This window comes from Heloderma suspectum, chromosome 5 (assembly GCF_057233095.1).
Source record: "Heloderma suspectum isolate Gila_16-S chromosome 5, 16-S_ref, whole genome shotgun sequence".
NCBI classification, from domain to species: Eukaryota; Metazoa; Chordata; class Lepidosauria; order Squamata; family Helodermatidae; genus Heloderma; species Heloderma suspectum.
The window spans coordinates 113,695,488-113,711,010 of NC_139462.1; the positions used below are offsets into that span (position 1 = coordinate 113,695,488).

The 15,523-nt window shown below is 39.9% G+C and overlaps 1 protein-coding gene across 5 annotated transcripts in view; it reads left to right on the plus strand.

Annotated features, from left to right (window-relative positions):
* ADGRA3 (adhesion G protein-coupled receptor A3) overlaps positions 1-15,523 on the plus strand; it is a 78,737-nt gene that overhangs the window by 45,138 nt on the left and 18,076 nt on the right. For all 5 annotated transcript variants that reach the window (XM_084857018.1, XM_084857020.1, XM_084857023.1 and 2 more), the window contains 8 exons: positions 668-869; positions 1,958-2,107; positions 6,180-6,341; positions 6,600-6,803; positions 9,372-9,585; positions 9,808-10,016; positions 11,296-11,411; positions 13,246-13,369. In XM_084857018.1, coding sequence (XP_084713144.1) covers positions 668-869; positions 1,958-2,107; positions 6,180-6,341; positions 6,600-6,803; positions 9,372-9,585; positions 9,808-10,016; positions 11,296-11,411; positions 13,246-13,369 — 1,381 coding nt within the window. The remainder of the gene's footprint in view (positions 1-667; positions 870-1,957; positions 2,108-6,179; positions 6,342-6,599; positions 6,804-9,371; positions 9,586-9,807; positions 10,017-11,295; positions 11,412-13,245; positions 13,370-15,523) is intronic.

Below are 15,523 nucleotides of genomic sequence, written 5' to 3' on the forward strand. Positions count from 1 at the left end.
GCCTGTGGATCATCTGGGACCTGTGAAAGCACTGTCTGAAGACCTCATTTTTGTTCAATCTTTATGTTCTGGTTCTGGCCAATAGAAAGTGTTATGATTTCCTATGAAGCTAACACATGAGAAAAGTATATACCCTGGTCAACAACTATCTTTCTTGGAGAACCACATTGGCCAAGGCTGTCTCCCTCAGCTCTCAGAATGTCTTCCCAAGTCCATTGCCACACATGACTATCTACCCAACCCCTCTTCTGCCTCTGGGTTTGGCAATTAAAGGACCAGTTGCTGACCTCTCATATATAGGCATATTGTCAAGTATTCTGCAGGGGACGTTGTTTCTCTGCACCGAAGGTTAGTTTGGAATTATTCCCACAACAGTGAACAAATCCGTTTGAGGAAAGATGCATGTAATTACTTCTCTAGCAATTGGGGATATATTACACACACACACACACACACACACACACACTTGTGAAGGAGTCTATAAACACAGACAGCATGACAATTCTGAGGTCTAGCCAAAGATACTTTTTCTGTATTCCACAGAGATTATGTAGATCTGAAGTATCTCTCATTTTGTTGTAGTGTAGTCCTTAATTCTTCTGTTTACTAATGTTTTTTTCACAGTAGCTGTGTAAATTTGTTTAATTTTTTTCCTTCAACTCTTTAGGTGGCCCCGAACATTGGCAGGCATTACTGCATACCTCCTGTGCACTCGTTACTCGGCTGGCAGTGGAATATATACTGGCAACTCTCAGGATGAGAAAAGAGCTTGGCGCAGATGTGATAGGGGAGGATTCTGGGCTGGAGAGGATTACTCTCGCTGCCAGTATGCAAATGATGCCACACGAGTCCTGTATATGTTTAATCAGGTTACTCATGCTTTCCCCATATCTTTTGTGAAATTGTTAGAAATAAGTTCTTTCATATAAAGAGATTTTCATGTAAACTTACAGCAGAACATGTGTTGATTATTTAAAGGATTATGCTGGGAACTGCATTGCCCTTTGTGTGCATCTAAGTAACTTCTGTGTAGATTACTTGGGATAGGTTGTTGATTTCTTCTTCCAGATGCAATCCCTTATGCTGTATCAAATTCTGTCCCACGTGGTTATTTGACCTTCAAGAGCAGCTTTTCTGGGTTGGGGGGCTGCAGTGGGAAAGGAAGGTCTGAAAAGTCAGTATATTCTTGCAACATTTTTAGTTTTATTTTTACAAATGCCCCTGGGGGAGATGGGATGCCATGACATACTGTCACTCCCAGGGATGTTTGTGGCCCCATTTTGAGTAGGCCAGCAGATAAAATTTATTTATCCTCAGGTCACCTTCTAAGTAGTTTATATTAGTAAGAATATCTTGGTGTTGTGGTCGTGTTTTGAAAAATAAATAAATCACATGTTGATGTGGTAACAGGGCACACTTAATAATGAACACATGTGAAAATGACATGAAAAATAGACTGATCCATCCATCCCTAGTCATAACAGGCTGAAAATACCTGTTGCTCATTATATTTTTGAATGCTAAAGGTTTTACAACTATATGAAGTATCAGAAGTTGTTTGTTCTTTCTACCTGAAGAATTCCTCATCACATACAAGCTTATATTCTTGTTCAATAAAATATCAGATATTGTTCGATACATTCAGCTTATTTGCTGCTTATATCATATTCTCTAGGATCAGTTTGGTTTAGTAAAGTTATTTTTACTAAAATAAAATATCCACAGGATAGTTAGTGTTATGATGGGTGAGGGGATTATTATTAATCCTTGCCCTTCCTGAGGTTTTAGAAAATCAGATTTTGCCTAGCTTTTTAATACAGTACTTATAGGTAGACTAAATCAGCATGCTTTGAAATTCATAAATATATGCCTTTATGGTTGACTCTAATTTGAATTGCTTAAACACTTTGATTTGTTTGGGTTATGTCATTTATACAATGTTTTGTGCACTTTACAGATGCCCCTGAACCTCACTAACGCTGTAGCAACAGCTCGACAGCTGTTAGCTTATACTGTTGAAGCAGCAAACTTTTCTGACAAAATGGATGTTATTTTTGTAGCTGAAATGATAGAAAAATTTGGCCGATTTGCTGAAAAGTACAAAGAGGTAATTCTTTATCATTCAACGTATCTTTTTTCAAAACATCCTTGCTAAAGCTAAGCTATACTGTCAAATAATTTCCAAACCATTTTCTTTGAAATCTTCTAACAATTTATACAGAGCAACTCAATTAGAGTAGTTTTCAATAGCTTTTAAGGGTAAATATCTGCCTATGGTAAAATGTTTTCCATTTCACTGTAGAACATTATTTATCTTCCTGTTTAGACATGGTGGAATGTTGGAGACCATAGTGCATTGAACATCTACAAAGAAATTAAAAAGTATCCTAGAAATTTCATTAAAAATCATAAAGAACAATTCTAAAAAATTATATTTGCAAGATCTGTAGCATTACAATTTCATAGAGGATTTGTGGAACAACCCAAGTAATTCGTTAACAGTGCAATCCTGTATGTGTCTACTTAGGGGTAAGTCCCATTGTGCCCAATGGGACTTACTCCCAGATAAATGTGTATAGGATTGCAGCCTTAGTGACTGATTTAATGTGACCTGAAGTATGTATGGTCTGTGGATTACTGGATGATTTATTGAATTAGAAGGATGATTTTTTCCCTGCTGTTATGTATGAGGTTCAGATTGACACAATCTGACACTGTTCTGCCACTGCTTGAAGGCAATAAAAGCTATAAAAACGCCAGACAGAAATTCATGAGCAGTGTTTGTCCTAGTAGTGTAAATCTGGTAATAGACAGTGTATTTTTAATATTACTTAGTGAATATTAATTACTTAGTGAATATTTAGTTATGTCTTGCTTTGCTGAGCGATTAAAAAATTCAAGTGTGCTAGCTTTCTGTTTAGTATAAATGTTCAGTATATTAAATAGTTTACCTGGAAGTGAAAATAAAGATTAATGAATTGCTCTCGCTGTATCCAGCTGTAATGAAAGAGTATTTCTGCTAAAAATTGGAACCTAAAATTGTATGGTAACATAATTCATTGCCTAGAGCCGCTTCCCACTTTTTGTGGAAATAACATTTATTGTGCCTACACAGGTGTTTCTGTCAGTGCACATTGGGCCGGTTTGCATGATCAAAATAAGGCCCCGTGGCTTATTTAAATCACAGCATGTGCCAGGCACAATTTTCATAGTCGCAGCCCAGGCACGGTTTGTCTTGTCATCCAAACCCGAGCAGCATGGTTTGTTAGAGGGGGAAATAACCCTCCAATAACTCCAAAGCTCTGGACAGTCTCTACCAGCAGTTGTATATATATGTTAAATAGCATGGGGATAAGATGAAACCCTGAGGGACACCACAGCGTTGAACAGGAACCCCCATCACCACTTTCTGAGATTACCCCTCCAAAAAAGACCAGAGCCACTGTATAACAGTGCCTCCCAATCCCACCTCAGACAGACATCTCAGAAGAATACCCTGGTTTGTGGTATTGAAAGCTGCCGAAAGGTCCTGCAGAACTTACAGGGACATACTCCCCCTGCTCCCAGCGTAGATCATCCACCAAGGTGACCAAAGCAGTCTCCACTTTTCAGAATGTAGAGTGCACACTTTTATCCCATCTTCCTTCCTAGAGAGTTCAGGGTGGCATACATAGGGGCTTGGATCCTGAGTACCATGAGCTGAAGGAAATTTGCAGGAGGATTCTTTCTTTCTTTCTTTCTTTCTTTCTTTCTTTCTTTCTTTCTTTCTTTCTTTAAAGCATCTTTATCCCATCTTTTAACCAAAAAGCCTCCCAGAGCACCTTACAAAGTTAAGAAATAAGACAGTACCTGCCTGCAGGCTTACGATCTAAAATACATAACACAAAAGGAAAGGGGATTTAGAAGGAGGAGGGGAAAAAGAAAAACAAATGCAGGCACTAGGTTCTTAGTTGCACAGGTCAGCAAAGTTGGATCTGAACATAGTGGAAGGACTCCTGCTTTCTGTCCTTTGATGGCCTCAGGAGTAGCAGTTGGTAGTGAGGAAGGAAAGATGCATCCAGGCAAAATGGAGGGTGCCTGGCTGCTCCTTCCTCCCTCTGCTCTGCTTGTCCTCTCCTCCACCCTGTAGCCACCTGCATCCCCTGAAAAGTCTCTCTGGAGGGATCTGCTCATGCAAGGTGCCTCTGCTCTATTTTGGGCAATATCTCCCCTCCGCTAGAGGCCCCCTAACCCCCATCCCACTATTCAGAGACTGACCCGTTGGAGAGGCTCTTCTGGAATCACTAGTGGCTGCAGTGGAGAGGAGTAGGGGACAAGCAAATACTCTTCCATGAGCAATACTCTGGATCCAAGCCAGGGTTCTCATGTGATGTTCCATCCTGACTGAATTGGAACTTCCTTAGCTTCAGCGGGTTTTCTGCATCTATTACTTCCTAATGACGTCCTCAATATATTTTATTCCTCCCTTGATTTCCTCCATAGAGAGATGATGAAAGCACAGGAGAAACTTGATTTTGGGACAAACTGAAAAATTTGGGAAGGGGTAGATTTCTTTTAAATAGGCAAAAATTTATAATTTGCTCATACTAGCCCAGGGGTCTCCAGCACGGTGCCCACAGGGACTTCCAGTGGTGCCCACAAAGCTCTCCACTCCCTGCCCCTTCAAGAATGTATTTTTAATAAAAACCTTCAAACACATTAGGGCACCAGGTTCTCCTTCCTGTTCCTGAACCTGCCACTGATTACCTATTCAGTGAACAGGAAGAGAAGGAAAGAGTTGCTTCCTGGCCCAACCCAAGCTTCTTCATTCCACGCAGACCTTTCCACTTTGTGCGCGCTCTCTCTCTCCACTCCCAGACTCTAGCCTCGCTATTTCTCTTCCTGTAACCCCTTTCCTCACTATTTGTGTCTTTTCCTAGCTCCAGTCCTTGTTCTTCTTCTCCCACACACCCCTTTACCTCGCTGTTTCTCCCCGCTTCCAGCCTCTAGCCTTGCTCTTTCTCTCCCCGATACCGCTTTGCATTGCTATTCCCACCCTCCCAGCCTCTACCCTTGCTATTTCTCCCCCCACCATCTTTTGACTAGCCAGGCCCCATGGCAGCCATTATAGGACTAGCCACATTCTCCATGGGAGCCATTTTGTGATGGTGCCCATAGCAATTTCTCAATTTCCCAAATGTCCCCACAGGTCCAAAAAGGTTGGGGACCCCTATACTACCCATGCAAGAGAAACAACAAACTATATGGAACACTGAATCCCCACCACTTGATCCCTCAACATTCTGCGCAGCTCCCTTCCACCTGCTCAGGCTTTCAGATTTCACGAGGCATACATTTTTAAGTTTATTTCTATAGCAGTATAAGCAAGAAAATTGCCCTTTAAATTCTATTTTCCCGCTGTCTGACTATTTAATAGAAAAACCAAACCAAACAAACATACATCAGAGTATCTTAAATTTCCAGTTCTGTTTCTACAAATGCAAATTTCTTTCATGCCTTTATTATTATGTCAGGCAGGCCTATGTTATGCATTGTTGCACCAGGAGTATAACAAAAGCTTCCTTAGTTCAGGTTACAAGTGAAATGGACAGATATGATGACAAACTATTATTAGGTATTACATTTCATCAGGGCAGAAACCTGATCTCTAGTCCATGGCAGTGTACTGCAGCTGAAGAACTAACTATGAGCATGAGAACTCCTGTATGCTTGGGGAAACAGGGAGAACAAAATCTGTATATGAAAATGTCCATGAACAGAGATGAGAAACTAAAACACAGCCATTAAAAATAGAAATGCATGCGGCACAGAAATAGACACATTAGATATAAATAATATATCTTAAACAGTAAGTAATATATCTTAAACAGAATTGTGGGTATGATGAGGAGTTACCTTGCAAATCGGAAAGAGGGTTTATTACTCTACAACTTATTAATGTAAATTAACAAGATTTTAATAGGTGTTTTTGCTACTTCTGTTCGTTCCTAAATCAGTAATGTAAATGTAAAGTGGGGGAGGGAGGACCCATGTACTGGCCTCCTTGGAGGAAGGGTGGGAGAAAACACAATAAAAAAAGATCAGAGATTTGCTTCAGGGTGGGAATGGAGAACAAAATATATATTTGAAGAACTACGTAGACACAGATGTCAATGCTTTTGCTCTCTTTCTTCTACTAGCTTGGCGATGTGATGGTTGATATTGCAAGTAATATAATGCTAGCTGATGAACACATATTGTGGATGGCACAGAGGGAAGCTAAAGCATGTACTAGAATTGTACAGTGCTTGCAAAGGATTGCTACGTACCGGCTAGCTAATGGGGCTCAGGTTTATTCAACGGTAGGAATTGGCACCTTTTTTATTCATTGATAGGCATTACTTTATTTTAATAATAGTGTTTTTCTTTTTAAACTCAAATTCCATTTTTTAGTGGGAGCTGTATAAGTCAGGGTTAGAATATTTGGAATTTTGAAAGTGAATTATGTATTCTAGCCAGTCACTGTATCGATTTTTAAAGATACTTTTCTGATGTTTATATAACATATGAAGGTCAATGATTGCATCTTCAACACAGCATTTTATGTTTTATTTCTACAGTATTCTCCAAATATTGCCATGGAAGCTTATGTAATAAAAGGTTCTGGCTTCACTGGGATGACCTGCACTGTGTTCCAGAAGGTGGCTGCAACTGACCGCCCAGGGCTGCCTGACTATGGGCGAAGAGATTTGGATGGAAGTCTTGATAAGCAACTGGGCTTTAAGTGCAATGTCTCAAATACATTGTCAAGCCTAGCACTTAAGGTGTGTGTGTGTTTGTGAGGCAGTTTGCACATTCAGCAGAATCAAGCGATGTAGCTTTTGGGGTGGGGGAACTTTGCTATTTCATGTTGCAGGTAGGGAGTGGAATGTTTGATACCCATGCAAAAAACAAAGAACAGTGCACGTTAAATTTGTCCAGGAGAAGGCTAGGCTGGACCCATTCCCCCAAATGCTAGTTTTTTTTCATGTAGTAAGTTTTTCCCCCCTGCAGGCTTAAGTGGTGCAGCCCAGGAATAGCTTTATCACTTAATTTTCCTGGATATACAGAATCTGTGTAAAGTGGTTTATGAATTAATGCTACAGAAAGTACTTTGTATTGATGTCAAATGTGTACTAAAGGAGAAAGTCAGAAAGATCAGAAGCACAATTTAATTGCCAAAAGAACTCCTTAAAATATTTTAAGAGACCGCACCACTAATTTATCCCCTCTTCTACAACCAGCAATCTTGGAAGTGGGGTGAGTGATAACTTGCAGTTTCTACTTTCAGTTCATTGCTTTACATCTAAAGAATATTTCCCTAATTCGTAGGAAGATGTGGACGTTTACTTGAATCTGGCAACCCTTGAAACGTGTCTAAATTTTAAAATATAAGAACATCTTTCAGGGATCCGGAAGAGATCCATCTAGTTGAGAATTCAGTTTCCAACAGCAGCCAGCTTGATGCCTCTAGGCAGTACAGAAGCAGGACATAAACTTGATTGCCCCCAGCATTTGGTATTCATGGGCACGCGCGTGCGCACACACACACACACACTGTGAAGATTCCATTTAGCTGTTCAGCATAACAACAGTATCCTTAGGATACAAAACTGCAGTTGGATCTGTTGAACTGTTGGCATCACTTCCTGTCTAATGGCAAACTCAGCTGGTGAATGCCACCAGGATTGTAACCAAAGTGGGGCCACTAAGAAACGAGAGAGGTTTTGGCATGCTCTGGAGAACCTCAAGGTTTGCAAAAGTACAAAAAAACAAAACAAAAAATCAAAGAGGACTGAGAATGCTTAGTAGCTACAGAATGTAAAGTGACCATTGGGAAAGAAAAATGGAGTGTAGCGAGGAGTGCAGTGAATGCCCTGCTTGCAGAGAATAGCTAGCTGGAACCCTGAACAGGAGCATTCCTTTTAGGAAATAGGCTACATACACTTCAGCATTTTGTTACAGGCCCCACCTGTAGCTTGCTAAGAGCAAAAGATGTGCTTTTAACATAGATCCGTTGTTAGATATTGATTAAAGTGCTTGCAGTCCCTTTAAAAAAATCCTCACAAGGCTGCTACAGAGATAGGCAACTGAACTGAGAAGTCAGAGCATGTCAGTGAGAAAGGGGATAGGGAAGGAAGAGGTCTGTGAAAGCACCAGCAAGAGTCTCTTAACCATGTGAACAATTTTGTTTTTGAGACATTCTTTCCTCATGTCTCTGTAGCTGGATGGGTGACAGGGACAGAGCAATGCAGTGAACCAGGATTAAGCCTGGATACTGGGTTCGGACCTAACACCACACAACAGTTAGAGGAAGCCAAAATTAACAAACCAGCTTCTTCCCTGACATAAATGAAGTCATGATTTGGGGTGGGTGCAAAAAATGAAGAGCCTGCCTATGGCAACAAAGTTGAAATGTTATGGGGGAAGTATTTTAATTGTGAAAAGCTGCTTGATTTGAGTTGGGAAAAACCGTGATTGGAGTCTGTGTTCTCTAGATATGAATAGTATATTCTCTAGGGAAGTGGGGACACTGTTTATTTTCTAGAGCCTGGGAGGGACATGTCTAGAGGCATTTGTTATATATTCCCACTAGGGTTGCCTCAACAACCCACCCCCAACAATCGGGTGGCAATTGGGGGGGTTATTTCAAGTCAGACCACTGTTTGGCCCCCAGACTGTTTAGTGAGGATTCAAGAGAATGAAATGCTTGCAATGGCAGCTGCTTCTTTTTCCCTTGAAGCCAAATACAGAGAAAAGCCTTTTAATGGGTTTTTTTAATGTGTTTTTGTTTTGCCACCCGTCCCCGTCCCCATCGTATCCTCCCATTTTCCAGGGGGCTTAACACAGAATCCTAATTTCCACTGTCTAGTTAGAATGAATAATTTATTACCAAGCTCAAGAACTATTTATGGACCCCTGGTTTAACATTTGGGTTAAGAACTTTCTTCCTTCCTTCCTTCCTTCCTTCCTTCCTTCCTTCCTTCCTACAAAGCGTTTGGAAGCACAGCTCTGGCAAAATGTTCCACATTACCTTAGCCAGATGGACCTCTCCACTACCCCAACCCCCTACACACACACCAATTTGTATGGAAATGTCTAGAAACATCTGGTACATGTGTGAAACCTCCTCATGTGCTTGAGTATTTGCATGTCAGACTGTACTAGGCATTACAGTCAGCGCATGGTGAATCAACCACATGGAAGCTTCTCCTTGTAAAGCTAAGCAGGCCACCCCTAGCACATATTGAGGAAGGAAAACTCAACGCTGGTGGACAGAGAAAGCAGCGTATCAAAGCAGAGATGACACACAGGAAATGTCTTTTGCTTCACTTTACTTGCTTGTTTTGCAGAACACTATTGTGGAGGCCTCTATACAATTGCCACCTGCTCTTTTTTCACAAAAGCACAAAAGAGAAATCAGGCCAACAGATGACACTGTTTACAAGCTTCAACTTATTGCTTTCCGCAATGGGAAACTTTTCCCAACAACAGGAAATTCAACAACTTTAGCTGCTGACAGAAAACGTCTCACCGTGGTCACACCAGTTATCCTCACCAAAATAGGTTTGTTCCTTGCAAATTACCCCTCAGTCCAGTGCTGCTTTCTTAGGAAATGTATGCCCTATGTGTATGTGGGTGTGTGTATAGATGGATGGATGGATGGATGGATGGATGGATGGATGGATGTGGGTGTGTATCTGTATTTACTCTTAAAATGGCATTACTTTAATTTTAGCACATATAAAGAGAAATGTCATTTTTCTTCCTTCCTTTTTAACCAACAAGATGGCTCAAACCTACCCCATCAGCACATTCCGATTAATGTGACGTTACGACGCATTGCGCATGGAGCAGATGCTATTGCAGTACAGTGGGACTTCGATTTGCTAAATGGACAAGGAGGCTGGAAATCAGATGGGTGCCACATTCTTTCTTCAGATGAAAACGTCACTACTATTCAGTGCTACTCGCTTAGTAACTATGCAGTCTTGATGGTATGTGTGGTTATAATTTTATCCAAATTTTTGTATTCAGAGGTGAAAAGCTTCCGTGATTATTTCTGTATCTAAGACATGTTGGTGCCTTCTTGCCAAGGGAAGAGTTAATGTAGCACTGTAAATTGTGTAGGGGTTGGGTATGAGAGATCCAGGGTCATATCTTGGTGTAATCTTGGGCAAAACTCCCAGCCCAGGCTTTGTAAATTGGGTTCTCTCTCTCTCTCTCTCTCTCTCTCTCTCTCTCCTGTGAGGCTGTCAGTGCACTACAATTAATTGACATCATAATGTGTGGGCAGGTGTGTTAGTAAAAATATTTGTGGGTTACTAACTTATAAGGAGTTAGGCTTTTCTCAGTCTTAATATGCCTCAGAAGGGACATTATGATAAAATACAAATTGGAAAATAGTTTGGACATTGAAAAGTTAGTGTAACAGCAAATAACTTCTGACAAATCATGTCAAACCCTTCATAAGAAACCAGGTTCTATAATGAAATATGGTTTTTGTTATGTCTTTGGATATTCAGTATCAGTGGGTCTCCCAGGTTTGTGGGTAATTTTTCTAATAAAAAAATTAGTATTTGATGCCATGGTCTGTGAAACCCTTAACATGGGAAGATAAAATAAAACTGGTAGGTAGGTATTTTAATCATTATAATCCCAAAACTGAATATTCTTATGCTTTGAGTCTTACAATTACATCTAATGCTTTTGTAGAAAGGACTAACCTACTTTTTAAAAATTCAACACATTATCTACTGTTTGGTTTGTATTTAAAGAGGTAATCAACTTCAAGTAAAATATAACTGTGCCACCTGGAGGAACAAAAATAAACATTCTGCTGTCATCTTTTTGACAAGGATGTATCAAAATGGATGGATTTAGGCAAATACATTAATCTTTCTAATTTTGGGAGTCTGTCACAACCCCTCAATCATTAGCTTTCTCAATTTGGCTATTGCATTGTGCTAAGTGGATCATAGAGTCTTAATAATTCCCCCTCTATCTTTATTAAGATCCAGTCTTCAATTACCATAACTATTTCCCCTCCTGGGGACTCCTGACTAAGGGATGGAGCTGAGAACTACAGGAGGAGCGAGTATGCCTTATTGAATTTAAAGTGCTAAGCTGAGACTCAAGAGGGATGAATTCTGGCTGCACCCAAATTTTATGCTGTTTTTTATGCCCAGTCTTTTGGATCTCTAATGAATAATCCGTACATCAAATGGAGACACTGATTAGACTAATGCTGTGTATTGTTATTGTCTTACCTGTCAGGATTTGACAGGATATGCCCGGTCAGCTGACCTTCTACATCCAGTTATCTATGTCTCTGCTGTGATTCTGCTGATATGCCTCTTGATAATCAAAATTAGCTACATATATCACCACAGGTAACATAATTCTGAATTTATTCTGAGTCAAAATCAGGTTGCTATATGTATGTACTAGCAGTTTGCACTGGTAATATAGAAAGTCATATTAAATTAGTAGGCAGTATCATGTCAGTTGGACAGTTCATTACTCAACAGTTCAACGTCACTGTTATCAGCCATCTTTTGTTATACTGTAAGCTCATGCCCATAACAATAGAATCTGGTCCAGATTCATTCCCACCTTTGATATATTTCAACTTCTAGAGCTGGGCTACATTGTGACACATAGGGGTACCACCGGTTCTGAATGAGAGGGTTGCCTGTTGTTCCAAGCTACACTTAAATGACTTGTTCCATTTACAGGTCACTGGTCCACATCCATTTACCAAAAAAATTGTGGCATCTGTTATTTAAGTACTATCTTTTGCATCCCTGCAGTATTCCTAACATCTGGAGGAAAAGAAAAAAGCAAATAAAACCCAACAAAAATCAGTGATCAAGTTGGGATATATAATATCAAATGAATAAATAAATGAATTCCACGAACACTTTACAAATACATATAACAAATCTTTTATCCACAAAAATTAAAAACAAGCAGCTTAATTAATCTCCAAAGTAAATAAGTATGAATATAACATAACAAACACCAGACATTCTTCCATAAATTGATCTTCAGTGGTCTAGTAATATCACAATCACAATTTCTCACATACAAATATAGCCAAAAATAGAACCCTGCTTCTCAGCCAAATCTACCAAATAAAGTGAAATAATGTAACAGTGCTATCACCTGAAAATAAAATGCAAATTGATTGTTATAAATAGAAGATGAACATTAAGAATAATTAGAATTTAAAATCAAACAAAATAATAATAGATAAAAATAAATTCTCCATTTATTTATTTATTTCATGTCTATACCACCCAATAGCTGAAGCTCCCTGGGCGGTTCACATAAACCACTTCCATTATACCCATATCAAGGGCAAAGGTAACAAACTGTGGACACATAAATATTTTTATTGTTTTTAACTATGTGATTATTTGAAGTGTGTTTTTTAATTCTAATTCAAAATAGAAAACTTGTTATATATATTTGTAAAGTTTTTGTGGAATTCGTTACTTTGATATTATATATCCTAGTTCGATTTTTGATAGGGGGGTGGGTCTCTTAGTGTATATTAGTATTAGATGGAGAGTAGTGCATAGGTTTCTAGGAGCCTAATTTATGCTATGATTCTAATCATCTAGCTCAGTCGTTCTCAAACTATGTTTGAAGAAACCCAGGGGGCCAGAGGTTGTTTGGAAGCTTCAAAGATATTTCAGTAAGAGAGCAGTAATGGTGAACAAACTTTGCTAAAAAAAAATCTTGCCTGCTACTACTACTAACGTCTGCTACAATACACAGAAGTGTGAAGTCCTAACTGTGTTCTAGGGCATGCTCTGTTCACATAGCTTGTTAAGGCTGAATAGCCAAGGCTATATTATGTGAATTGAGCATGTACCCTGAAATGTATCCTAACACCCCTGCAATTCATAAAGACAGTGGAAGAAGAGCAAAGTTTCCTTAACAGACACATTTGATGTAAAAAGCATTCCCTGAAGGAAGTCTGGAAACCAGTGGTTTAGCCTATAACACTATCCCGAGTTACATTTTATTCCTCAGGATGCCTATCCTGGAGAGTCCATTTTATGTTTTAAGTTTTTGTATTAAGTTTTTCACTTTTAATAATAAAGACCCACATAGATTAAGGGTGATGAGACCCTGATTGTAGTTTTAAAATAAGTGTTGTTGAATGACCTTTGGACATCTGTGTGAAATACTGCTATGTCTTTTGTTGTTTAACAGTGTCATCAGGATCAGCCTTAAAAGTTGGCATATGTTAGTTAACCTAAGTTTTCATATTTTCCTGACATGTGTGATGTTTGTTGGAGGCATAACCCAGAGCAAGAATGCTAGCATCTGCCAAGCGGTAAGTGAGATGTGTGTTTGGAAGAACTGCAATAAAAAAGTAATAAAAGAGCTTGTGGGTGGGGGCAGTGATGTTGTCAAAGTTTATTGGGCATTTTCCCATGCAGAAATATTACGTTTTGGCAGTTACCCATTATCTTCTAGGAAATTACTAAACCATAATCAGAAATGTACTCTTCTGGAGCTTTGAGTTCAGAGCATATTTTATTGTTTTAAACAGGATTATTACTTAGTTGAAGAATGGCATTATCTAGACCAGTGGTTTTCAAACTTTTTCCCCTCATACACCCTTGTCCACATAATTTCTCTGCCAAAAAGAATCCTTAGCACTATAGAAGATTTGGGAACATGTTGAACTGAATATTTCCCTGTGCCTGTTCACTGTAGGGGAAGGTTGGAAGTGGTGGTCAAGGTGTCTTACCTGCCATGGCGGTGGTGGTCAAGGTATCCTGAGGTAATTAACGAACACCAGGTCTCCTGAGGACACAGCCCCACTGACCTAGAGTATAATCCATATAAAAAGCACTGATTGAAAACCACTATCTAGGGCAGTGTTTCTCAAACTGTGGATCAGGATCCACCAGTGGGTCTTAGCCAACTCTCAGCGCTGCAGACTGCCAGTACCTCTTTGCTTGACTCCCTGTGCCATGGCGCACCATGCACACTGCATCAGCAGGTGTGGCAGTGGGAGTTGCTTAGAAATCAAGGCTAATATTTTTAATTATAATTATTTTTTAAAACCTGGGAATAAAGAGGAAAGGGCTAAGAGCGGGAAACTATTATAGGAGAAAGTGAATGTAAAAGCAGCAGGAGTGAGGGATGAGAGAAACTGCAGTTGGGGATAGGATACAAGTTAAGTATGAAACAAGGGGAGAAGAAATGACAGGAGATGAGTAGGAAAACTTTGAGAGGCATGTGGTGGGGGAAGAGAAAAACAATATAAAATAAACAGTTTTTTTACTTAGAGCAGGGGCTCCTAACTTTTTTGGGTTGGTGGGCACATCTGGAATTTTGAAAGTGTCACAGGCACTCTCACAAAATGGCTGCCATAGAGAGGCGTACTCATTCATAAAATGAATGCCATGATAGGCATGGCCAGTTACAAGACACTTCATTTCCCAGAAGGCAAACTGGTGATACTAATAGAAAAGTAACCTAATTATAAGGAAGAGATAGGTGCTTGAACTCCAAAATACAAAATCACTCTTTTGAACCCAAAGAAAGATTTTGGACCCAAATAAAGAGAAGCACTTTTCTGTGAAGCATTGTTGTTGTCCAGTCGTTAAGTCGTGTCCAACTCTTCGTGACCCCATGGACCATAGCACGCCAGGCCTTCCTGTCCTCCGCTCTCTCCCGGAGTGTGCTCAAGTTCATATTCATTGCATCGGTGATGCTATCTAGCCATCTCATCCTCTGCCGTCCCCTTCTCCATTTGCCTTCAGTCTTTCCCAGCGTCAGGGTCTTTTCCAGTGAGTTTTCTCTTCGCATTAGGTGGCCAAAATATTTGAGCTTCAGTATCTGTCCTTCCAATGAGCACTCAGGATTGATTTCCTTTTGGATGGACTGATTTGACCTCCTTGCAGTCCAGGGGACTCATAAGAGTCTTCCCCAGCACCACAGTTTGAACGCATCAATTCTTTGGCGCTCAGCCTTCCTTATAGTCCAGCTCGCAGCCATACGTTACTACTGGGAAAACTATAGCTTTGATTATATGAACCTTTGTCAGCAACCTGATGCCTCTGCTTCTTACTATGCTGTCTAGGTTTGCCATAGCTTTCCTCCCAAGGAGCAAGCGTCTTTTAATTTCATGGCTACAGTCACCACCTGCGGTGATCTTGGAGCCCAAGAAAATAAAATCTGTCACTGCTTCCATTTCTTCCCCTTCTATATGCCAGGAAGTGATGGGGCCAGAAGCCATGATCTTAGTTTTTTTAATGTTGAGTTTCAAACCAGCTTTTGCACTCTCCACTTTCACCCTCAACAAGAGGCTCCTTAGATCCTCTTCGCTTTCTGCTATTAGGGTGGTATCATCTGCGTATCTGAGGTTGTTGATAATTCTCCCAGCAATCTTAATTCTGACCTGTGATTCATCCAACCTGGCATTTCTCATGATGTACTCTGCATATAAGTTAAATAAGCAGGGCGACAATATACA